The sequence below is a fragment of the Hippoglossus stenolepis genome, chromosome 22 (genome assembly GCF_022539355.2).
Source record: "Hippoglossus stenolepis isolate QCI-W04-F060 chromosome 22, HSTE1.2, whole genome shotgun sequence".
NCBI classification, from domain to species: domain Eukaryota; kingdom Metazoa; phylum Chordata; class Actinopteri; order Pleuronectiformes; family Pleuronectidae; genus Hippoglossus; species Hippoglossus stenolepis.
In genome coordinates, this window is record NC_061504.1 from 5409944 (window position 1) to 5435005 (window position 25062).

The 25062-nt window shown below is 42.1% G+C and overlaps 4 protein-coding genes across 6 annotated transcripts; 2 read left to right on the forward strand and 2 right to left on the reverse strand.

Annotated features, from left to right (window-relative positions):
- The first annotated feature begins 542 nt into the window (after positions 1-542).
- Positions 543-7234, forward strand: LOC118101407 (zinc finger protein 7). The gene is made up of 9 exons (XM_035147146.2): positions 543-834; positions 2130-2332; positions 2447-2539; positions 2739-2834; positions 3085-3195; positions 3540-3663; positions 3761-4895; positions 5086-5138; positions 5710-7234. Exons 1-9 carry the CDS (start codon positions 801-803, stop codon positions 6951-6953), a joined length of 3093 nt encoding a protein of 1030 aa, XP_035003037.2. The 5' UTR covers positions 543-800; the 3' UTR covers positions 6954-7234.
- apex1 (APEX nuclease (multifunctional DNA repair enzyme) 1) lies at positions 7230-10467 on the reverse strand. 2 transcript variants are annotated; one of them, XM_035147149.1, is made up of 5 exons: positions 10332-10467; positions 8904-9044; positions 8604-8767; positions 8297-8489; positions 7230-8127 (listed from the first exon to the last, which is right to left on the reverse strand). In XM_035147149.1, exons 2-5 carry the CDS (start codon positions 8971-8973, stop codon positions 7613-7615), a joined length of 942 nt encoding a protein of 313 aa, XP_035003040.1. In that variant the 5' UTR covers positions 8974-9044; positions 10332-10467; the 3' UTR covers positions 7230-7612. The 2 variants fall into 2 exon arrangements, with proteins under 2 accessions (XP_035003040.1, XP_035003041.1); XM_035147150.2 differs by having other exon boundaries at positions 10338-10434.
- A 146-nt stretch (positions 10468-10613) lies between these two features.
- LOC118101408 (O-sialoglycoprotein endopeptidase) lies at positions 10614-17726 on the forward strand. Of its 2 annotated transcripts, none has more exons than XM_035147147.2 (12): positions 10614-10771; positions 11641-11760; positions 11872-11991; positions 12523-12698; positions 12819-12914; positions 13016-13065; positions 13209-13287; positions 13406-13471; positions 14024-14114; positions 15000-15075; positions 15902-16000; positions 16748-17726. In XM_035147147.2, the coding sequence occupies exons 2-12, from the start codon at positions 11646-11648 to the stop codon at positions 16785-16787; spliced, it is 1008 nt and encodes a 335-aa protein (XP_035003038.1). In that variant the 5' UTR covers positions 10614-10771; positions 11641-11645; the 3' UTR covers positions 16788-17726. The 2 variants fall into 2 exon arrangements, with proteins under 2 accessions (XP_035003038.1, XP_035003039.1); XM_035147148.2 differs by having other exon boundaries at positions 10618-10771; positions 11644-11760.
- si:ch211-214j24.10 (uncharacterized protein LOC558894 homolog) lies at positions 17720-23333 on the reverse strand. Its single transcript, XM_035147151.2, has 4 exons — positions 23174-23333; positions 19706-20491; positions 19566-19598; positions 17720-18582 (listed from the first exon to the last, which is right to left on the reverse strand). Exons 1-4 carry the CDS (start codon positions 23187-23189, stop codon positions 18533-18535), a joined length of 885 nt encoding a protein of 294 aa, XP_035003042.2. The 5' UTR covers positions 23190-23333; the 3' UTR covers positions 17720-18532.
- Positions 23334-25062: the final 1729 nt, after the last annotated feature.

The window sequence follows — 25062 nt, forward strand, 5'->3', positions numbered from 1 at the left end:
GAAATTAAAGAACTCACAGCAACACACAGTACTGTGAATGGTCAAGGGGGAGAAATACTTTTAAAAGCATTAGTAATAATGATCCAAAAGTTGAAACAAATATAAAAATATAATAATAGCAAAATATCAGGGCATCAATAAAACAATATACAATAGTTGTCTAATTAAAGTATGAAATAAACTAATAAAAATATACATTTACAAAAGTTAATAGCATACATATGAAAAACTAAAATTTTGGTTTCTTTTTCAGGGATTTTAGACATCTATGACTGATTATTTTTCTATATTACAGACTTTTTTTAAGGCTATTTTCTTATTTCCCTCCTTGACTTTTCAAAGTGTTGGAAAGACATCTGTTTGATGCCTTTACTTTAGGTACGTGTAATTGTAGGATTAGATTTATCCAGGTGTATTATTGTTATGATCTTTTTTTAAATCAACTATAAAAGCTAAAGTTAAACGTGTTCAATCAGCATTATTTTGGAGCAGTACAAATGATCACCAGCAGGTGGCAGCACACAGAAAGAAAAGATATCTCCTGCCGTATAACACACACGAAGAAGAAGCAGCTTTCGACAACAGTTCAGTATCACAGTGTAAATAATTGTCTCGGGTTATTTATTCGTGTGTTTCACGTCTCCTGGTTTAAAAGTGTCCCAGCTACAGATGAGCTGCCTCCTCTGTCACGCCCCTGTTTTATCCCCTGGCTGCTAGCGGCAGTGGCTGGGTAGTTAGCCCGCTGTGGCTAACAGCAGCTAGCCGCAGCTAGTCAAACTTTTCCACGCCGCTATGAGAAGATGGATTTGAGTGTTTTCACAGCCAGTTCCAAAGGTTGGTTTAGAGACGAGCCTACAACGAGTTAAACAACACATGTATTGATTTCCTGAAGATGACTGTTTGATAAGAGTTCACCAACTGACTTTTCCCCATTCGTCTATCCCAGCTACATTAGCCCAGGTAGCTAGCTGACTGCCTTTACTTTGTTTTGACACGTATCCTGCAACACAAACCCTTAGTGTGTGCACGCTGTGACCTGAATGTATGTGCAGACTGTACTAACATGGCAGAAGTTGGCTAACGTTTGAGAACATCGCGGCTCTTGAACACACACTCGAGTGTTAAAGTCCATTAAGGTTGCGTTCAAAGCGCCTTGTTGTTACAGCACGTTAAACACGAAATAACTATCATCTTACTGAAGTATCAGAGATGGGTCGTATTTGCTCATTATTATTTGGACAGTTGGCATAAAAAAACTAAATCTCAATTGTGACATAATTATCACAGATTATCTTCTTTAACGGTGTAAGTAAAAGCCCCAAGATGTCCTCCCATCATCACAGTTTCCAGTACTATCATGAACTTGATATGTAAATATTCTCTTTATTGACAGACACCCTGTCAGAGTGAGACAATGTAAGAACTTTAAAGGGATCGTTCAACCAAAAATGAAAATTCACCCATTATCTACTGACCACTATGCCGATGGAGGTGAAAGTGTTTGAGTCCACTTTTGGATTTTCAGGGGTAAACAGTGTTGCAGCCAAATCACATACAATTGAAGTAACTGGGGACCACTTCTCAAATGTAAAAAAACATAACCTTCCTCCATCCTGCTCCTGTGGTGTCATCCAAGTGTCCGTAAGCACTGACAAATTTGACTCGAAACAAGGTCATTTACATTGTGTTTTTAGCCTAAATGTCCTCTGATTATTCTCCTTTGGAGCCACGTTCACACTGCACAAGCTCGTGACGACATCAGCGAGAATATGGTAGTAGTATATGGTGTAAATGACGCTGTTTCGAGTGGATGCAACACTGTTTAATTTGTTACTAAGATTGTTTATTTTTTTTCACCATAATGTCAAAATGTAATACATTGAAGAATATAATATACATACACCCCTCTGTATATATACCTTCAACTATAATTATATACACACCCACAGACATACATATAGACATCTGCAAACATGACACTTATTCACATACAGACACACATATATAGGGTTAGATACATACAATGAGAGCATTTTAATTTTGGGGTGAACAACCCCTTTAAAAGGGCAAACTGTGACACGAATGTTAGCTTCATTCCTCTTCAGTCTGAACGTGCTGTTGTTTTTCAGATGACCCTTTACCTCTGGCGTCACTGCGCCTCTTGGTGCCGCCTCTGCAGCTCATGACAGCCTCTATGTGGCAGGTGCTGAAGAAACAAGATGTCATGAACTACTGGAACGTGGCAGAGTTTGTCTGTTTGGCAACCGACATGGTCCCAGAGCTGCTGATGTACAAGCACAGGACTCAGCTGAACCTGGGATTAAGAGCCAGGGTGAGTACGAGTGGAGAACCTAACCTATTCATAAATAATGGTATATTTAATTCTTTAAGATGTTGACGTTTAAATGCTGGATTTTTGTGATGTGTTATTTTTTCCCCTATATAGTATATCCTTGAGCTGTGCCGAGGTGAAGAGCTTGTGGAAACTGACTTCATCTTATCTCACCTGGACAAGATTAAATCACACAATCTTACACAGGTAGATTGAAGTTTTTCAGCTCTTAGTTACTTTGTCATTTTTACACAACAATTTTCTTTTTGTGACCCTAAATTTCAGCTTCTTATTTCAGTATTTGTTGATTTAAATGAATGCTTTTATTGGCAGGGTAACATTCATCGACATCACATCAGCAGTTATCATGTAATAAACATGTAATGATGTGTATGTCCATATGCAGATGAAGGAATTGGAAGAGGAGGAAGTCGCAGTTAACTTTCTTGAGTTGATCCAGACTCTGATCAAAGGTCCTGAAGAGAGACAAGACTTTTTCTTGGTATGACAGTTTTACTTACACATCTGTGGAGCCAGATCAAGCTGTTTCCTCTGTAGCTATCATTATATTTTATAAGTTTGATTCTGTCAAATGACAACTTTCAGCCATATCTGTAATTCAAATGCATCGCACAGTGTAAAGAAATGTAATATTTAAAGTCCAGGTATTTATGTATAAATACCCAAATCTTGTTTTGTGTTTTTGATGCTGTAAAATTGGTTTTTATCACAATGTCTTTTATTCTGTGTAGGAGGTCTTCCCTGCAGAGTACGGATCACAGTATGACACTGATCTGGAGACCCTGTTTTGCGAGTTCATCTGTCGACTGACTCAGCTTTTGCCTGTTCCTAACCTCAAACAGGTAAGAGCGGCCATTTTGGGTAGAATGGTAACATGTGTATAACACTGTGGCAAAGAAATAACAACTTAACACTACTGGGGGTAATACTGCTGTTACTACATACTGTACATACTTACTTTTTCAGTTTGGTAGTTCTTGAATGATACTAATCTAATCTTCAATACAATAGTAATCTCCCATTGTACACAGTGTCACAGCATTGAGGCTGAGATAAGATTATATAGCATACATGTACCATATAGCGACAGTTACTAATGGCTACGTGATATTTTACAGGTGGTTCAACTCTATCTTTTAATTGAATTGGATTTGATGCAGTGTATGTTTGCATCTGTTTCCCTCAGACTATGTCATGGCTCGGAGCTGAATGCTCAGTGTTGGAGGATTGTGTCCATTCAGTCTCTAAGTCTACAGACCTGAAACACTTACTCCAGCACCACAAAGACATGGGGCATTTAGAGCAACATGGTAAGTCTATTCCTGTAACCACTTCCTATGTGTTTCACTGTAATTGCTGTAAACTCTATAACAAAAACGTATGACTTATTGTCCTTTTTTTGTGCAGTTCCACCCTCTAGTATGGGCGAGTGCATCCTCTCCTCCCTCTCTGCGGTTCCTCCTAGCCGAATGGCAAAAACTACAGAACAACCCAATCAATCATGTGCACCGCAAGGGCTCAGTGATGAAACACAAACGGTCTCATTTGTGGATAACGTAGAAGTTGAAATAATCACAGTGACAGATTATGCAGAGGTTGAATTGGGCCCAAGCACCGACATTGAGCTGGTAATCGAAGAACACTGCTATGAAAGGACAGACAGTTGCACAGTGGCTGAAGATTCCGTGGTAGTGCCTCCTGAAAGGACGACCAGGGAAGAGGAAGTTGATGAAGCGGGGGGAGGAGCGACACTAGCAAAAGTTGAAAGTGGTTTGACAAACGTCATCCAAACCGAAGTTCACGAGGACGACCCGGCTTCCTCCCAACACACAGTTTCTTTGGGTCCTCATGACTGCCCAGAATGTGAGAAGAAATTTAAGTTTGCCTCTTCACTAATCGCCCACAGGGTCATCCACACCGGTGAACGCCCCCACCGCTGCAACGAGTGTGGTCGCTGCTTCTCTTTCAGACAGTCCCTTGACCGGCACAGATACACGCACAAAACTGGACGCAAGTACGACTGTGCGGTCTGCGGCGAGACCTTCCACTCCCTGTCAGCCCGCACGGAGCACAAACAAACACATATGGAAGATGGTGTTTATGCATGCCAGCAGTGTAAGAGGAAATTCACCTGGGAGCTGGCTCTTGCAAGGCACGTAAGAACTCACACCAATGACCCGACCACTGATAAGCCCCCAGGGATCCTTAAGGATGGAGAAGAGCTGGTAATAAGTGATGAAATTGTCTGTGAGGATCCAGTTCAACCGACTGAGTCTGACTGCCAGGTGGAAGCCGAAGGTGATCAGGATCCAGAGAAAGCAGAAGTTCAGAGCAGCGAGGGCGTCATCCATGAGTCTGGAGGCCCGTTCCCTGACCTTGATAATCATCAAGCCACGCCCGCAGTGAACGTCCGCACAAGTGGGCGCAAACGCAAACCCACCATGAAGATTCAGGTGATCAATTTACAGAAGCGCCTGAGTACAACGAGAAAAAAGATAACCAGGGTCAACCCTCCTGACCTGAAGCCTCTGCCTTTCAGCTGGTAAAAACCTCTGCTCTTATTTACCATCTTTGTTTTGTCTCACAAAGTTTCTCCCTCCTCTGTTTTTGTGGTTCTTGCACAGTTTTCAATCATCAGTGTATTACAGAAACTTTGTGTTTTAGTTATGTTTTAATATATTGGTTATTGTTGGCTGTTGATTAAAGCACCTCTTGTTTATTTGTCTTTACAGCGCAGAGCACTCGTATGGGTCACCCATGGTCTCGTCAAAGGACAGCAATGAAAGTGAGTGTTCATTTGTTGACATTTGTAGTTGTTGATATTTCCACCACAGTTATGTAATCAGAGAGACTGGATAATATAGGCACCACACAGCATAAAACAATAAATCAGGAGTAGATCCGTCCATGCGTTGTTTTTGTTTTTTTCATGTTGTAGTCTGTTATTAACATCATCATGTGAATAATAATGTGCTTTTAAAGTAATTGTAAATAATAAATAGGGGGTTAAAGTAAAGCATTACCCTTTAAGACAACAGGTGAATGACATAAGTGTGATGGCAGCAGCTTGTATATTACAGTTGCACTTTTATCTGGAGGAATGGAAATATTATTTTTGTCAGTATAATATAAATAAGTGAAGATGTCATTGCAGGTTATATCATTTATATTTACTTATTTTGTATTAATTCATTTGCTCCGTCATTTTAACAATTAACAGGACATTTTTCATTTGTAGCCTGTTTTTTGTTGGGTCCTGAAAATCTTAATGGAACTAACAAAATAAAAAAATACAAACATGCCATTTTACATATTTTAGCACAAATTTTAATTTCTCTCATAACTTGTGTCCTCAGCTGTTTTCTCCTGTCCGAAGTGCTCCTTCCACCACTCAGACGAAGTGCAGGTCCAACAGCACATTGACACCTTTCACTCTGCTGAGACTGAGGAGGACAAGTCGTCCCTTCACCACCTCGCTGACGAACAAGAAGGTTTTAGTTGTTCAGACTGTGAGAAGAGCTTCAAGTTCCAGTCTTTACTAAAAGCACATCAGCGGATCCACACAGGCGAGCAGCCCTTCCTGTGTTCTCAGTGCGGACTGCGTTTCTCCTTCAAACAGTCACTGGACCGGCACAAGCAGACGCACAAGTCCGGACGCAAGTACGAGTGCCTGATCTGCGGGGAGTTCTTCAAGTCCCTGGTGGCTCAGAGGGAGCACAAGAGCACCCACATGGAGAACGGCGCATACCTGTGTTCCGAGTGTGGCCGGGCGTTTGCCTGGAAGTCGGCACTGGTGAGGCACGTGAAGACCCACGGTGAAGACGCTGACAAGGTGGAGCGTCCTCACAAATGCCCTCACTGTGACCTGGGCTTCAGCTGTGCCAGCTACCTCACCAGGCACGTCCAGACCCACCAGGAAGAAAGGCTGCACAAGTGCAACTGCGGGAAGAGCTTTGCCTACCGAGCAGCTCTGAGCGCCCACCAACGCATCCATCAGAGGGAGCGGCCGCACACATGCACACAGTGCGGCAAGGGGTTCCTCTACAAGGGGGGTCTCCGGAACCACATGAAGATCCACTCAGAGGAGATGCCCTTCATGTGCTCCTTCTGCGGCAAGAGCTTCAAGAGGGAGCGCAGCATGAAGAAGCACGAGCGCTGCCACACCAGGGAGAACGTTTTCAGCTGCTCACAGTGCGACAAGAGTTTCGTTTACAAGGCCACGCTGATCCGACACGAGCTGACTCATTCGGGCGAGAGGCCGTACCTCTGCTCCGACTGCGGGAAGGGCTTCTTCTCGCACGCCGAGCTCCTGAAGCACGAGCGCTTCCACACGGGCCACAAGCCCTTCCAGTGCCCACACTGCGGCAAGAGTTTCACTCAGTCTTGCTACCTGACCATTCACCTGCGCTACCACACCGGCGTCCGGCCCTACTCGTGCACCGAGTGTGACAAGAGCTTCCTGAGTGCCAACCGCTTGAAAAGACACCAGCGAATACATTCAGGGGAAAAACCATTCCTGTGTGGAGAATGTGGGAAGAGTTTCAGGCAGTCGTATAATCTCAAAATGCATCAACGAACACATACTATGAAGTTAACATAGCTGGGCAAGACTTGAACTTGGAGACTGATATATTGGAAATGGATTAACTAATTGTCTATGACTTATAATGTATATTAAGTCTGGGACAAAAGCGAAAATATAAGTATTATTGCGACTGAACTGCATCTCATAATAATTTCTAATATGTTCACATGCTAAATGTCTCCTTTTAGTTAATGGTTGTGTTGCCATTAAAGCCCACTGAGCAGAGGAATGTTTTTCAGATGTAACATCAGTGTTAATTGACTCAATCTTCAAATAATAAACAGAAGAAGGTTCTACATAAATTCAGTCTTTATTGAGAAGCGGGTCTAGTTCTACAACAGAAAATTCAAAACAGGTTGGAAAGGAAGCTTTAAATCTTTTTGTGCTACAACAAAATACATTTTCTCTTGATGGCAGTTGTTGATTTTCAAACAGTAACAGTGAGGAAACATGGGCTTGTCTCAGATCAGCAGTAGTACACACAGAGGCCCCACTGAGACGGTTTTACAAGATTAGATAAAACTTTCATGTGAAAAAGAGTAAATGACAAAATTCCTGCAGTGCTGACAATACTGAATGAATGAGATCGGGCTGCACTTCACTGATGGGATGTTTGTGCCAGATGTGTGCAGGAGAGGTAAGAGAAGTGACCCCCCCACTGCCCACACAGTGACCTACACAACGATGTGCAGAGTGATGGGGCAGTGGTCGCTTCCCATCGCCTGGTTGCGGATCTTGCTGTCGCACAGGCCTGGCAGCAGGGACGACGACAACAAAAAGTAATCGAGCCTCCAGCCCACGTTCTTGGAGCGGGAGTTCATCATGTAGGTCCAGAAGCTGTAGGCGTTGGTCTGCTCAGGGTAGAGCTCGCGGAAGCTGTCGGTGAAACCGGCCTCCAGCAGCTGGCTCAAGCCCTCGCGCTCTTCGGGGGTGAAGCCTGCGCTCTTCTTGTTGCCCTTGGGGTTCTTCAGGTCGATCTCCTGGTGTGCGACGTTGAGGTCGCCGCACAGCACCACGGACTTTTGCATGTCGAGCTCGCTCAGGTACGACTGGAAGTCCACGTCCCAGGTTTTGCGGTAATCGAGGCGCACAAGCCCTCTGCCGGAGTTTGGCACATAGACGGTCACCAGGTAGAAGTTGGAGAACTCGGCAGTGATGACGCGGCCCTCCTTGTCGTGCTCCTCTTTGCCTGGGGAGGAGACAGAGGAGGTTCACTCAACAACTAATGGCAAATACTTGACCAAAAAAATCTGTTTAGTAATTGATGTTCTAAGTTTGTGTTCACAGTGGAGATGTAGAACAAATCACTGCACAGGATAAACTCTGCAGTTAGACCAATATCTAAAACCACGACTCACCGATGCCATAGGTCACTTTGATGGGTTCAGTCTTGCAGAGCATGCCCACCCCGCTGTAACCCCCCTTTTCCTCTGAGGCAGCCCAGTACTTGTGCGGGTACTCGGGCATCGAGGTGATGTCGGCTGGGAGATCCTTCGTCGCACACTTTGTCTCTTGCAGGCACAAAACATCTGGAGCCTCCTCACGCACCCACTGGGAAAGAAGAACACAGATGTTAAACATTAAACGCACACACTTACACATTTGTCTCAGCTCTTCTACAGCCTGGAAACTAGCTCCTGTTTCTCAGGGTCACTGCAAACTCACATCCAGGCCCTTCTTTTTCACCCAGGCCCTCAGCCCGTCCACATTCCAGGAGGTGATCTTCATGTTGGCGTCCCGTCCATCCTTGCTGGTCATTTTGTCAGGAGGATCATCGTACAGTATCGGTGCCTCTGGTTCCTTACCCTTCTTTGCTTTCTTCGGAGGGGCTGTGAGGTGGAAGACAGGACACGTCATAATGGAATTGGCCAAGGTCGGGGGTCAGAGATGTACAGTAGCTTTGAATAAATAACAAATGTAATGAACAATATGTTTTTGGATGCATGTTAATGTGCGCTGACGTACTAGAGCTGGTTTCAGTCTCCCCGTCTGCTGTAGCCGCCTCCTCCTCCTCTGCCTTCTTGCCTCTTTTCATGCTTGAACTCGCTCTGGTGGCAAACACACCTCGCAGACACACAACACGCACACACAACAGCACACACGCCGCTGGAAAAAACAGGAAAGGGAGTTAAGTGATATAGTCATCTAAAAGTGTTAAGTATTAAATGCCATAAACGACAAGACTCCGCCAGTAGAACATACTGGGCAGAATAAGATTAATAACTCGATAGAAAATGTAACCGTTAGATGTTTGTCAATGGAAACGTTCGCTGAAAACATAATTTTCAATAGATATTCTTAGAGTTCTGTTGGTCAGTCAAAACAAGCATTTTCAGGAAATCACTGTGGACTCTGGGAACTTTGTTTATAAACACTTTACATAACATTGATTGAGGGGGGGAAAAATTGACAAATGATTGATTTACAATTTGGTGACAGATGCTTTCACTCAATCTGAATGGACAGTAAGATAAAATGAGATAATCCTCTTTTAGTCCCACAATGGGGACATTGTCAATATTCCAGCGGCAAAGTCAGAAAAAGGCATCAGTAAGTAATAAGTAACATGTAGTACTTAAGTGTAAGGATAATAATAAAGTGTAAGGAGTATACAAAATATAGAAAAATATATATACAGTGTAAAAACAAGACAATTAGTATGGGCTGATAGACTTCACTTAACAGTTATTATACATATTTAATGATTCCTTAAACTTTGTTATAAAATAACTGAATATGTATAAATGAATATATATATTGTACTTCAATGTATTATTACTGATCAGTCAACATAACCAACAGTATTATCTGCAATGAGCCAAAAGAAGCTGATAGATCTGTTTCTAACTGAGTTTTTTTTTTTTTTTTTACTGAAATCTTGATAATGTTTTACTTTTTTTTTTTTGCAATTATCTCCATACAGTTCCATTTAAATATCTACATACAGAAAAGTGGGAGAACTGGGATGTGAGCACCAGTGTCGGCCTCTAGGAGGTCAGAAGCTCGACGTCTGATGGAGCTCCTCTCTGTGCAGGAGCTCACAGTCAAACTCACTCAATGCAACACACAGGCTGTGTCTCTGATCGGGTGGGTGTGCAGAGCAGCAGCACGTGTGCAGAACCCCACCGGCCACAGAAGCTAAATCTGAGCTCATTCTTCTCTGTGTTGCACACAGGAAGTTGAATGGAAAGCTAAGCTAATGCTAGCTGCTGCTCTGTGACAAAGAGCCCAGAGCAGCAGCAGCAGCAGACGGCCTGCACAGAGAATCAATGGAGCCTGAGCAGACCCGCCGCCTCCACTGCACATATCCGATTCGCCGGTCAATGTAAACACGGCTCAGTGAAGTTCAGCTAGTGTTTTTGTTTCTGGAAAATAAGATGCAAATAATCTTACTTGTACTTTTGGCAGCAGGATGCAAAGAGCGGTGCCAATCAGTCACTCCCCCAAACACACACACACACACAAAGCAGCAGAGACTTCTCACCACGTGCCTGCTGTAGTAAGTGGCTGCCTGAACACATGCCTGATAGAAATCATGAAACTAAATCGCCACATTTTTTATTTACAACTTCAAAACCCGCAATAAAAGTTGCAAAAATATATGAAATAATAGTTGTTTAGACACAGAATATTATCCTGACATGTTTCTGAGGGGGGAAATTCAGTTTCTTTCGATGAGGCGAGCTCAGCAGCCGTCGGTGGGAGGGTCCTTCGAGGCTACATGGAGGAGTTTGGTTGTAGGAAGAAGAAGCAGCAGTGAAAGAAGCGGATTTAAAGTTTATCTGACACCAAGTTGGATTCATATGAGCCACAGAAGGAAGTTAACAAGCCAGGTATACCTGCTTCTTATTCTACACCGCGTTAAGCTAAGCTAGTAGTAGGGAAACGGTGTGCTGTCCCTGCTAGCATAGCAGCTACACTCAGCTACACAGGTGGTTTTATTTTGATTTAGCTAAACATGGACAGTTTGTAGCCTATGTTACATGGTGGTTTTAGCTAATTCAGTAATAAATTTGACTTATTTGTAATATTGTTTAATGTTTGTATGCTTACTTACAACTTACAGACTAAAAATACACACTCACATAATTCACCTGGAAGCCCATTCCTGTCAGGGGAAATCATTATAGGTTAGTGTTGGCAAATGAAATGTGAACATTGTTAGATTAAAATGGTGTCAGAGGTTTATTATTATATTTTAATTTTACTATTGCACAGAAAGCAGTCATTGCAGGAGGGCTGAGCAATACGACACTATGAATAAATGTATTAGTTTAATAGCGTTTTAAGAGAAGCTAAGTATATGTTGATATAAACCTTATGTATGGTGCAAGCACAGTGAGGAGGTGTAACTAATCCACCTCAGATATTTAGAATGTTTTGCTGTTTATCCCACAGGAGCAAACATCAGTCTTTAAACTTAAAAGTAATAATAATGTGACATTTCTCATGCTAATTATGGATATAAATCAATATATCATTTCTCATAATTGTGTATTAGTATTAAAATGTTGTTATCATAGCAAGCTCTTCCTGTTTTATTCCTTGTCAGACATGGGCTTGCGAAACAGATTAAGTTATTAATGAGAAAGTTATCAGACATAATACGTCTGTTGCACTTAACCTGTTGGCTTCTGTGCTTCCGAGACAGCAAACATCAGTCTTCACTGCACTTTGATATTCTCTCTCTTTTTTTTTTCAGCAGCCATGACTGTAATAATTGGGTTTGAGGGCAGTGCCAATAAAATCGGCATAGGAATCATCCGGGATGGAGAAGTTCTTTCCAATCCTCGACGCACTTACATCACACCTCCTGGTCAAGGTGAGTCCGATTTCTGTTGTAATACTAATGCCACCATCTCATCACCAGTGGTATGACAACGTCTTCAAAGTCCTGCATGTGAAAGTGACAGAATGTTATCTTACCAATCAGGATTCATGCCGAGCGACACGGCCAGGCACCACCGGGCCATCATACTGACTGTCCTGAAGGAGGCCCTGGAACAAGCAGGGCTCAAGCCTGCAGACATCGACGGGGTGGCGTACACCAAAGGTAACATAAGAACAATACTGTGTGTGTGTGTGTGTGTGTGTGTTTATTGTATTTATTTTTTCCACATCATCTACACTTCACTGAAGCAGTGGTATCTCAGTTATGTTGACTTCAAAATTAAAACTCAAGACAGCATTTCTTAACAAATCATAAATGCATCAAAGGAATAATTCTAGATATCTACTAAATCATAGTGTGTTGTACACAAATCCAGTTCCACATGTTTTATATCTTTTGAAAACCTTCACATCTTGACCACTGGTCAAACCCCCATGTGGGTTTACAGTATTAACCTGACAATGTTAGATTGTCCTTGATGTAAACAGAGGCTGTTCTGTGCAGTTTTTCAGTCTTTGCGTGTTGAACTTCAGGCTTTATTTAGAAGTTTATTTTGGCTTCCTTGCCAAACATACAGTATTTACCACTAATCAGCAAACTGACAGGCTGGTGTCATGTTCTCTCTCAAGCAAAGACTGTCTGGCCTTTTCACCCCTAGTGAAAGACCTACCTCTTGTTGTTCTTCTCTCTCAGGTCCTGGTATGGGTGCCCCCTTGGTTACGGTGGCTCTGGTGGCTCGTACAGTCGCACAGCTTTGGGGGAAACCGCTGCTCGGTGTCAACCACTGTATCGGACACATTGAGATGGGTCGACTCATCACCAAATCCGACAACCCCACTGTGCTCTACGTTAGTGGGGGGAACACACAGGTTGGTTTGGTTTTTGTGGGTCTCGTTAAGGAGGAAAAACTGCTGTTCTGAAACTGTATTACACAGACATAATTTAATGAATTGTTATTGAATACTTTCGTCCATTTCTTCCTGTTCCAGGTTATTGCATACTCAGAGCGGCGGTACAGGATATTTGGGGAGACCATCGACATTGCAATTGGAAACTGTTTGGACAGGTTCGCCAGAGTTATAAAGGTTGGTGTCATTATTTATCCTAATTGAAGCAGCTTTTTGCCTTTTACTGTGTCTGAAAGATGTGTATTAATACTATTATGTTAAACTCTTTCTTACCTTAGATTTCCAATGACCCCAGTCCAGGCTACAACATAGAGCAGATGGCCAAAAAGTGAGTGGTGGTTTACAAATATAATTACACATTATCTGCTGCTGTTTGCCACGAAGCAGCTCCTCTGAGATACATGGGAATGTATTGTGTGCTTAATTTTCTTTTAACATGACTTAATTTAGCTATTTTGTTCATGTTGTTAGAGGGAGTCACTATGTGGAGCTGCCATATACTGTTAAAGGAATGGACGTCTCATTTTCTGGGATTTCATCCTACATTGAGGTGAGCAGGAATTTGTGATTTAATCTTCCGAGTCGGACACGGTGTAGATGTTAAATCGGCACAATGATACAATTTGATGTCTATTACTTCATCTTCATAATTAGTCTTTCTTTGATAGGATGCTGCTAATAAGATGCTGAGCTCTGGTCAGTGTACAGCAGAGGACCTGTGTTTTTCACTGCAGGTACAATGGATCGACCACACACCCAATCAGTCTCTTAGTATAGTGCTTTCCTGTTTGGTGCATCACCGTAGCTTAGTCAGTTCAATAGATATTTCAAACTATTTGTAAAAGTCAGTAGTGAGGTTAAAGGCTTTTATTCTTGTTATTGTGTTAATTGTTGACAAAAAACACAAAACTTCAAACAACTCAGTGGTAATACCAAGAATTCTTAAAAGCTTACTCTATATTGATCTTGAGATATCTGGTTAATTGATTATTTTCTCAATTATTTATTATTTACCACCTGTTTTGTGTATATGTCAGAAAAAACACTAGTTGACCCATTCCAATGTCTTTTGTTTTGTCCGAACAACAATCCAAAACCTAAAGATAATCAGCTACTATCATGTTTGACAAAGAAAAGAATCACATTCTCGCATTTGAGCAACTTGACATTTAAAGAAAATGAATGCACTGATAGCCCTTTATCAAAAATCATCATTACTTTTCTATTGGTTGACTCATTGATCAACCAATGTTTGCAGCTCTAATCCTCATCGGCTCCTCTTACAGGAGACACTCTTCGCCATGCTGGTGGAGATCACAGAGAGGGCCATGGCTCACTGCGGCTCCCAAGAGGTCCTCATCGTCGGGGGGGTTGGCTGTAAGTACAACAGAAAAGGATTCTTAAAATAAAACCCCTATCCAACAAACGTAATGCCTGTTGAAATACACATTGTTGGTGTCCTTTGTACTTCTGGGTCCGTCTTTGTTTAGTCTGTTATCTTTCAAGGTGAAACGTCTCAGTAACCTTAAAATATGAACAGGAAATGTCCTCAAGTGTAAAAGAGTGAGCTTTTGTTTATAGAGTTTATCAGTCATACAGAGACAAAAGTACAACAGAGAAGCCTGAGAGACTGTGTACACGACTTTATTATTCACTTTCTCCAGTTGGGAAATGCATTTAAATCACACGGGTGAGTGTAAGAGTTGGTTTTGCCTTTTAAAGGAACAAGCTTATCCATTTTTTTCTGTGCAAAACTACAGAGAGAAATTGGATAGGGACAGAAATAATTGTATTCCTGATAATCATCAAACTGTGCAGGCACATCAGCAACAGATCAGCACACACAATTCCTCCTAGAAAAAAAAGATCACCAAACATGGATATGGAATACCAGCCAATAAAAATAAAACATCACTGATTTTATTTATATCTCCTGGCTGAGCTCTCTGACCTTAACCTTCATCACCAAATAAACAGGTTTAACATTTACTGCTGGTGAAATGCAGTGTGATAATTTGACCTCTTATTAACTTGAATAGTGCTGCCTTGCTCTTGGTTTATATGTATTAGTCAATGTCTGAAATGTGAATGTATCAATACCTAAAAGGCTAATCCCATAATTGATTAAAACATATTCCTGTAATTCATGTTGAGGAGAATCATTTAAGCCTCACAGTAGTTTATTGACCACATGATTTGGTCTGTGTTTATGACGTTGAGTCCAGCCTGTGTAGAGAATCACAGCTGCTGTCAACTCTGCAGGTAACATGCGTCTGCAGGAGATGATGGGGGTGATGTGTCAGGAGCGAGGAGCGAAGCTGTTTGCCACAGATGAACGGTAAACCAGTCCGTCCACGCACAGCACCTTCACTTTCATTTAGTGTAAGATTACAGTTTGCTTCAGATTCAACCAGGCTGGAAATACCTGGACTGAAGCTTAAACTAGTCTCTTAAGTGGCAAACTTCATGCCTGCTGAATCACCAAGACGCTCAAATCCAACACGCCCTCCAACTGAATTCTTGTAGTGTGGGTGGTGCAAATGCTGTTACAGCTTTTCCATTGTTACAAAAGTCAAATTCTCTCTGAATGTAAGAAGCACACCCAGCACAAATGTTAGTTCCCTTAAATCACCCATGCATGTAAGTACATGCCGTGTTTCTGATTTATGCTTTGCTTACTCCTCCCAGGCTGCTATTTCTTTTGCTCAAATAATTAAAGTAGGGCTGTACATCACAATCAGCATGTCTGCTTTTATTGTAGTCAAAGTTTTTAAATTCTGTGATAATAATGTACAAGAACACATTTATTTAAAGTCTACAATACATTACTGCACAGTCAAAGTTAGAAAAATACAATCAGACATGAGACTCATCAGAAACAGGTTGCAACTCTTTACATGTTGATTTTAGAATAATTAAATCATCCTTAAAAAAACAATGGCATGCGTCATAAAATTGTAAATAATGTAAAGTGTATAGGATTTGTACTAAACAGGCTGAACCACTGGTATGGTCATTTTGTAAAGTAAATATGAACATAATGTGAAACATTAATCATCATCCCCTTACTGCTGAATTCCTAAAATAAGTAGAGATCTCAGTCTGCCAGTAACACAGTGTTCAAGATTCAGTCCAGATGACTCACTATTCACCTTTTGCCTCAGATTCTGCATAGACAACGGAGCAATGATTGCTCAAGCTGGCTGGGAGATGTTCAGGTCCGGTCAGGTGACGGAGCTGGAAGACTCATGGATAACACAAAGGTAGACTCCACATTACTGTTTCTTTCGTTCACCTCTATCAAGTGTCTTCAGCTTTGTCCTTCTGGAAGCGACAGCAATCCTTGTGATATGATGATCTAGCATATTCGTCATAGAACTGGATTCAAATGACAGAGTCCCACTGTTAATAGAAGACATATCTGCTCGGCACCATCAGACCATTTGGTGCTACCACACTTACCTGAAGTCATAATGTTTACCTCAGTGATAGAGAACAGCCATAGATTAAAAAGAAAAGAGAGGCACACATCAAAGCCATGTTTTATTTTATTTCATTTTAGACATACAAGCAATATATTGTTTATTCTAAATAACTATTCTGTATTTTGTAATTAAACTTATATTAAGGCATGAAAACTTCATAGTACTGTAAAGTGCTTTGAGTGGTCATCTAGGCTAGAAAAGCACTATATAAATAGACCATTTTAAAGTAAAGCCTTACTGTAATGTGGTGGGTTTATACCTTACTATACTACGGCATTTTCATGCCTTGCTATACTATGACTTCTTAATGTCTTATACTTTTAGCATTTAGCAAGGCGTAAATAAGTCATAAAAATGCTGATCAAAATCGTATGACGATGCATAGCCAGCAAGTGAAGATTATTTATTCTCCAGACCCCACAGACCTTTATCACTGTTTATCAGCTGAAGTCATTTTCCCCTTAGTTAGAAAGAAGAGCTGCTTGTTCAAACAGTTGAATGATTCTTTCATTTCTCCTGTTGTAGGTACAGAACAGATGAAGTGGAGGTGACGTGGAGAGACTGACTGATGGACTAGAGACATGTTGCTGCAGTGGGTCGGTTATGACTGGAGAGCAGTGCAGCTGGCACCTGAACACACTCCAACTCTGCTGCATTTGACATGAAGAGCTACTCAGTTAAATTAGGCCAAACATCGAATGGCTTCCACTTCACTTGTTTAAAGGACAAGTCTTTGTTTTCTTGTGAACAAATCCAATGAAAAGACCAAACCAACATTGAACTGATCCTAATAAGAATGATTGCCCATCTGTTACTGAGTCTTTTTTATAAAAGGTGGTTAGGGATTTGTATTCAGAGAAGGTAGATTTCTTTTACATGGGATTTAAAACTATAAAAGGATTTCCAGCTTTACCATTAATGGGATAGTTCATCCATAAATGAAAATCCATTTATCTACTCACCCCTATGCCGTTTGAGTCCACAAAACACTTGGAGTTTCAGGAGTAAACTTTGTTAGATTCCAATACAATTGAAGTCAATCGTAATAAAACAGAAGAATCATAACATGTCTCCATACTGCTCCTGTGGTGTAAATGTCGGGGCTTGCGGACACTTGGATGACACCACACGAGCAGTATGGAGGCATGTTTTATTATGTCAGACTCACTGTTTACCCGTGATACTCAAAGTGTTTTGTGGACTCAAACACTTCACCCACACCCCCCATCGGCGTGAGTAGATGAGTGAATTTTCATTTCTGGGTGAACTATCCCTTTAAGATTGCTAAAGGAGACTTAACTCTTTTGTGGCTGGTGCAAATATTGCAGTGGAGAAAAGTTTTGTACCCTCCTGCAAAACCTCTTCTGGTCCCGGGAGGTGGTGGAGCTTTCCTGAGATGGACTACAGCAGTTTTCCTTCTGACCCGTCCAGGCTTGAAGCATCTTGTCTCTTTTACAGAGGCTGTGTTGTGTGTGGGTAATAAAACGGACTAAGATGGAAAATATCACGTTTATTCATTTTTATTGAGCAATACCGTTCACTTACATTTTCCCCTTCTCCAGTGTAAATTTTTTTATTCAATAAATTTTCTTTTCAAAAATCAACATACTGGACATGGTGAGATCTCTTATGGATTCATGAGTAACATTCACCCAATTAGGGAACCAAATAAAAACAAAAAAAGGAACACAGCATTAAGATCTGACAGGGGTAAAGGGTGAACTCTTACTGTGCCATTGACTACACCCTTCTGTAAACTGAAGACACGGAAGTCGTCTGCATACATGAACCATAAAACTCAAGCAGATACAAGACATTCTGTTCATAATTGAGGGGGGGTGTAAATCACTCTGGTGAGGGCTTCTCGCACACAGGGATTGGTCACAACAGGTTTTTTTAACAAAGTGCTTGATTGACCACTCGCTTTTACAGAGGAAAGAAGATAGTTTGATAAAACTGCAGCTTTCAGACTGGGAGGAAAAATTAAGTTATACTTCCTCAGATTGTTTTTTTTTTAAAAACGGAAGAAAAAAAAATAGACCAGCTCTACACATACAAGCTAAAAATGGTAATGAGGCGATGAAAACATGTGATTAATTAAGGCAGGCTCTCTGTAAGGCGTTAAAAAAGTCCATTGCTGCAAGATCTCAGAGGAGTTAGTCCAAAGTGTCTCAGTGTGGCTTTGCGTGAAGACATCAACCTGAGTGCAGTGTGTGTGAACAGGACTCAAAAAGTTGTCCATCTTTACATGTTTTGAATGTGCATGTAGGCGTGTGTTGTGTTGGGATTTGCTTTGGGTTCCTCACACTGCTAGGCTGGGTGCTCCTGGGTTTCCTTGTACCAGACAATCCTGTTAGGATCTGGAAAAACAAAGTCACAAGGGGCAACATGTTAAATGGCAGAAATACACAAGGAATTTTTGAGAAATCAATGAGGATGAGCTGCTCCACCAGTTCCTCACAATGAGCTGATAACTCGATAAAAAAAACACTGGTTTGCCTCATTGAGACGAAATCATTTACTATTACACGGTTACAAATTCAATCAAACTGCATTAACTGTCCAAACAAATGCAGGGTTTTCATTTATAAGTATTAGGGTTTAACAGACTACACGACTATCAAAACCACAAGTAGACACTGTGCCAAAAGCCAGTAACATCTGCAGCAGGGGGCGCTGTTATGACAAGCAATTGACAGCTCATAGTTGGCATGCCTGACTTAAACACTGCAGTGTGGCCACTAAAGCAGCAAGAGCCGCAAAGTAACATGGCCGTGATACCAGATTCAGAAAAAAATTCAGTGTGGAAATATTATAGCAGAGCAGATAAAACCATGAGCTGCTATAAGGCTACCTTAGAGTACAACACCAGCACTATGCATAACCATGTAAAGCTACAACAGCTAACACTAGCAGCCGCAAAGCTAGTGAGGAAAAGCACCAACCGAGTGGACAAGGAAGGCAGACGACAATTAAAGAATTCTCTAAAATGTCCCACCGCCAACAAATGTCCTCTCTCACATTGACAAAAAAGGTCCCCCGTGGTTAATCGACTTTTCCCCCTAAAACTCAGTAGTCGGGAATTCTCCAATACATTTTCTTTGTGGGGTGAGTATCTTATTCTGGAATTGGACCTTCCCATGTAAAAATAATAAATAAAATAAAAAAACACAGATCTACATAATAAATTAAGTGTGTATTAAAAACAGACCTGGCTATGAAATACTGCCATGATATATTTTGGTACTTCTAAGGAGCTTGAGTCAATTTCACAACATTCCTAAACACCAATGTGTCCTAGGTGCTCTCCTGTGTTTGTGGAAGAAATCTTAAGTCAACGTACCTTTTTTCTGTCTGTTACACATAGAATTCCATTCTGAGGAGAAAAAAAAGAATCATCATTAGCAGAGTAATGTGCATTAAGGACAATTTTCAAATAAAAAAAACATCTGCTGTGTTTTCAAAGCTCCTCTTAATGCTGACCTCTATTGTGATAGTTCAAAGCCTCCACTAGATGGCGACAGCTTAGCAGCAGCTTCCCGTTGCTCTCCTCTGGGCGTGTGTTGGGGGTGAGGGAGGTAGTGACTGGACCTGGTGTGTCTTCAGGGGCCTGGACTATGATGGCTGTGTCGAACTGTAGGTCTTCTGACTGTTTAGCGTCTGTGGGCTGAGGTGGGAGGGCGTTGGCAGCAGGGCGAGGGCTGGAGCCCTCTGTGACGGGCCTCGCTTCGCTGATGAAACTGAGACCCCACTGGTTCTGTAGTAGAACACCGATGAGGGGGCGATCCTCCTCCAGCGCGCCGCTTACTGCTCCCGCTTTCACCTTGGAAGCGTAGCTGACAGCAGGCTGCAGCTTTGCAGGGCTGTCCTGCACGGGGAAGGCAGGTGGGGGTTTGAGCAGTGACAGACTGTCCTCCACCCACCTCTCCTTTTGGTTAACCTTTTGAGGCCTTTCGCCCACTCTCACTCCCTTCTGACTTTCCCTGCGGAGGCTGCGGCCTTTGTGCTGCTGACCCTTCCGCTCCTTTTCCCTGCGGAAGGTGAAGGCGTGCGTGTGACCGGGTGCAATCAGATCGCCCTCAGGTGAAAGCTGCCGGGGCTGCTGGTCACCTCCAGAGATGCAACCACCCCCACCACCTCCACAGTTTCCTGAGCCGGGGGACAGACGGCGGTTTCGAATATGTGGTTCAGAGTTAGTGGCTGAAACAAGGACGGCTGGGTCACACAGGGTATCGGACTCACACACAGTGTTGTTGACTTCCCATGTACCTGAAACATAAGAGTTAACATGTTGGTCAGATATCTGCTGTTGTCACACGTGAAATATAACAATATATACACACATCACACATACCGGTAACATGTTCTAGTTTTCTGTGATAACTGTGCCACAGAGAACAAATCAGACATTAAAGGGATAGTTCACCGAAAAATGAGAATTCACTCATTATCTACTCACCACTATGCCGATGGAGGGTGGGTGTAGTGTTTTGAGTCCACAAAACACTTCCGGAGTCTCAGGGGTAAACTTTGTTAAAGCAGAATCCAATACAAGCGAAGTCAATCGTGACCTTTTCTTTAGACGTAATAATAACAGGAAAAAAATAACATGCCTCCATACTGCTCGTGTGGTGTCATCCAAGTGTCCGCAAGCCCCAACATTTAAATTCAACTCGAAAGACGCCAGTTACACCAAGTTTTAAGCCTAAATGTCCCCCGATAAAATCCTCCGAGGAGCGTTATCTTACCCCCGGGGACACCATCAGCTAGCATTGCCAATTCCGGGGGAACATTTTGGCTAAAAACTGTAAATTACCTTTTTTCGAGTCGAATATGAATGTCTGGGCTTGCGGACACTTGGATGACACCACACAAACACTGTTTTATTACGTCTGAAGAAGAAGCCACTTTGGCTGCAACGCTGTTTACCCCTGAAACTCCTGAACTCCTGAAACTGAAAGTGTTTTGAGGACTCAAACACCCCTCCATCGGCATAGTGGTGAGTGGATTAGGAGTGAATTTAAATTCTATCCCTTTAACATTTAGGCTGAGCTTTAACAAACCCCATTTAACTGCAAACATCACAAATCAGTGTCATGCTCTGGTTTGTTGCCACAACAACAGTGAGCAGGACACTGTGTGTAGACCAACAGGTGCCTCACACTAAATGATACTTCACTTGGCTTGAGTCCATAAAGGATCTTTGCACCGACTGCTTCATTCACACAGCAGATGGGAATGACACCGTGTGACTTCACTGTTACAGTCGAGTTCAGACAGAAAGGTGGTTCCACGTGTTGATGTTTGCCAAGTTGTGCAGAACCACACGAAGACTCATAATTAATATATAATTAAGAGGATAAACAACTGGAGTAAAAACATCTTAAAATTTAAAAAAGTGTCATGCTAAATAATTGTTTTTTTTAATCCGTTGAAACTCGTGCGTTGACTGCTGCAATGCTTCAAAAGGTCACTTGATCATCTCGCACACAAAAACTCAGAACTTTGCAATAGATTGAAATTAATTTCAGAGCTTCTTTGACATTAACTTCTTAAATGTGAGGATTTCTTTACTTTTCACACTTTGTCATTGTAGGTGAAACAAGTGACGCCACACAAACACTGGACCTAAAGCTTTCATAAGCCCCACACTTAATTCTCTCTCCTTTCCATTGTCTGACATTTTACACAACAGCAGATCGATCGATTAATAGATAGTTCTAATAGATTTAAAATTAGATCCTGACAATATATCGGAACATGTTGCCCAATGAGTCAGGATTTATTTTTACTGAACAAGAAGCAGAAGATACTTCGAGTCACAGACATACATATACACTGGTGGACATGTACACATGTTAAATATATATACACTATAATTGTGGTATTTCTTGTTACCATTCTATTAACTTGTTTGTTCAGGTTTTGTTGTCCTCGTCTCTGACTACACGTCTATTTCCATGCAAGTAAACGGAGAGCAGAGTAAAACCAGAGAGGAATTCCTTGTATGTGAACACATACTTGGCCAGTACAGCTGATTCTCATTCTGAATAATAATATCAATCAATATGTATTCATTCAGACCATATCCACAAATCACACTTAAATATCAGGAAAATACTATAAATATAGGTTAGAAATCCAATATTAATGTTGCTCTAATAAAAAATAATGGTTGTGAATGTAGTAAATGTCTCTATCTCTCTGGAACAAACTGGAACAAACTGGAACATATAACTGGAACGAACCTTGTAAGTAAGAATACATGTAACTATAGTTGCATGTGTCATGCAGCAACACATGATAGTTAGTCATGAAAGAGGATGATCAGCTAGTTAACCGCGCAGGGGACGACCAGCTAGTTAACCGCGCAGGGGACGACCAGCTAGTTAACCGCGCAGGGGACGATCAGCTAGTTAACCGCGCAGGGGACGACTAGTTCACAGTTTGGTTGCGGAGTTGACAAGGACAAAAAGCCTGTTTTAACCCAGCGGCAGAAATGTGTAGAAACGAGTTGGACTGCCCCGTTTACACAGCATCTGGTCAGAAAAACAACTTAGCTACGTTAGCTTCTGCTTCGTCTGGAGTCTGCGCTGCTGGCAGCCAACACCGGTGTTAGCAAACTTTAATTAGCAGCGTCATTGTGCGTCGAGTTAAACTCACTGGTTCCACTCAGCTGTCGCTAAAACGGGATTCGCATTATCCTACGGCGTCTCGACGACGGCGGCTGTCGACGAAGAGACGCTTCCATTTTGACCACATGAAGCCATTCGATGCTAGTTAGCATGTTAGCCCGAGTCAAAGTTTCGTAACCCCCCATTCAAAGCTGCGAGACGGCAGCTATCGACGCCGCTAGCAGGGGCAGCTAGCACCGCGGCGAGGCAGCGGATTTACCGCCCGCGAAAGTGGCGGATTCCCGTCGAACGCGTCGTGAAAGTTGCACAAACTCACCTGTTTTGATATGCATGTCTTTTCGCTGAATGTGTGGCGGGAGCTGGGCCGTTCAGTAACTTTTGTTGACAGCGCTGAGATAACGACAACTCGCTGCTGGTCTTGTGTGGCCACCCGGAAGCGACACGAGAATGTGGGTGGGACAGGAAGTCCCCGCAGATAAGCTGTCCGGCGGGAAACGTGGAGGGAAGTTCAATATTTAACTCGCACTGTAAAGATAAACCATGTGATGAGCACGCGGTTACAGCGATCAGTGCAGATGATCAGTTTCATTTTTCATCCTAATATTGTAAACACAGGCTTATACTGTGTTAGAGTTTATGTGAAACACGTTCAGTTACTATGGAAAATGGTAATGGAGACGTTGATATCTGATCTCATACAGATTTCACTACACTGTAGAGCAAATACACAACCACTACCAATAATAGTAATAATAATAGCAAATGTATACAAATAATCTTGAGATTACTTGTGTGTGGAACTTGAAATCAGCTGTCTCTACATTACCATAAAAAATAACCAATAAACCAATAAAAGGGTTTTCAACCTGTGGTCTGGTTCCCTTGACGGTGTCACGCATTATGCATCGACATTTCTGACAACGTCTGAATCAGCCATCTTTGGATGTGTGCAAAAAAGTGGATACCAAGGTTACAAAGTCATTAACAGACACAAAAGACGATAGAGCAGATGCTTAATTAAATGCAACAAAAACAGCCAAGAAATAGGAACAAATCACAGTAGAAGCATAATTTAAATGCCTGAATAAATAGGTTTTTTGAAGAGATTTTAGACACTTTCTGATCTAACCTTCAAAGAGGAAGACCGGTCAATAATCCAGGAGCCAGGACGGCAGAAGCTTTGTCTCCACAAGTCTTGAACTGTGAGCCGAGTACGGCCAGGACTCTTTGCTCTGACCTCCTGAAAGGCCGACCTGTAAGGAATCAGCAGCTCAATGATATCTGGTGGAGTCCAACTGTAGTGCCTGAAACATTATTATAATCACTTGAAAACAAAACATGGCCTGAATGAATCTTTCCCAATGTTCCCTCCACCCATCAAGCTCCTGAGAGAGTTGTCACACACTCACGTACAGAAGTGGTTCTGCCACAATCCCTGAAACTGGAAAAACAAATGTTCAGTTCCGTTTACAACTGGCAATACACACTGAACAGGAGACAAAATGCTGCTCCCCCCCACAGACCTCACCCATACCACAGGTTCCTCCAGCTCGTCCACCCTCAGAGATCTGCAACCCTGGTACCAGAGGAAGTATCCAAGACTAGAGGGGGAGACTGTCCAGATTATAAAATCAGTCAAAAGATAGAAAACACAATGTGGGACAATGTTTAAGAACTCTCTCTGTGTGTGTGTGTGTGTGTGTGTGTGTGTGTGTGTGTGTGAACAAAGGAGGGGAGACCCCACATGAGCTGTGACAAAAAAAAACAAGGTTATTTACAAAACTGAAAATGTAATTAACATCTAGACAAACAAAATCCGACAGAGTGGAAGCTAAACCAGTGCAGTCCATCAGATGAGCTGACTCCACTCATCCTTGTGGGCATTGTGAAGATAAGTGGTTTTGCTGCCTCAGCGTCTCTTATCTCTTCACTTCATTAATCCTTATTTTGTTTGGACAATTTTGACTCTTTGCTGCTCCCGTTTGTCTTTGCTTGACTTCATCACTCTTCCCACGCTCCCTCCTCCTCCTCACCATAGCCTCACCCTACTGTTTTTGCTTCTAACGTTATAAGCATTGACAGAGTTCCAATGCAGTATTACTTTAATAAAGTAAAAGTTCAAGGATTGTTTTCACAGCCCTACATTGGCCTTGCTGGCTTAAAATAATTGTGTTATGAGTTTCTCAGGGTTCGGGAATCTCCCAC

Coding starts and splice junctions, on each gene's coding strand:
- LOC118101407 (XM_035147146.2), top strand. CDS start 801: ATGGATTTGAGTGTTTTCACAGCCAGTTCCAAAG. Junction 2,540..2,738: donor AATCACACAATCTTACACAG/GTAGATTGAAGT, acceptor GTCCATATGCAG/ATGAAGGAATTGGAAGAGGA. Junction 3,196..3,539: donor CTGTTCCTAACCTCAAACAG/GTAAGAGCGGCC, acceptor TGTTTCCCTCAG/ACTATGTCATGGCTCGGAGC.
- apex1 (XM_035147149.1), bottom strand. CDS start 8,973: ATGAAAAGAGGCAAGAAGGCAGAGGAGGAGGAGGCGGCTACAGCAGAC. Junction 8,768..8,903: donor GGAGACTGAAACCAGCTCTA/GTACGTCAGCGC, acceptor TCCACCTCACAG/CCCCTCCGAAGAAAGCAAAG. Junction 8,128..8,296: donor CAAAGTGACCTATGGCATCG/GTGAGTCGTGGT, acceptor TCTCCTCCCCAG/GCAAAGAGGAGCACGACAAG.
- LOC118101408 (XM_035147147.2), top strand. CDS start 11,646: ATGACTGTAATAATTGGGTTTGAGGGCAGTGCCAATAAAATCGGCATA. Junction 12,699..12,818: donor TTAGTGGGGGGAACACACAG/GTTGGTTTGGTT, acceptor TTCCTGTTCCAG/GTTATTGCATACTCAGAGCG. Junction 16,001..16,747: donor GACTCATGGATAACACAAAG/GTAGACTCCACA, acceptor CTCCTGTTGTAG/GTACAGAACAGATGAAGTGG.
- si:ch211-214j24.10 (XM_035147151.2), bottom strand. Junction 19,599..19,705: donor TTTGAACTATCACAATAGAG/GTCAGCATTAAG, acceptor TTTTCTCCTCAG/AATGGAATTCTATGTGTAAC. Junction 18,583..19,565: donor GTGTAACAGACAGAAAAAAG/GTACGTTGACTT, acceptor TTGTTTTTCCAG/ATCCTAACAGGATTGTCTGG.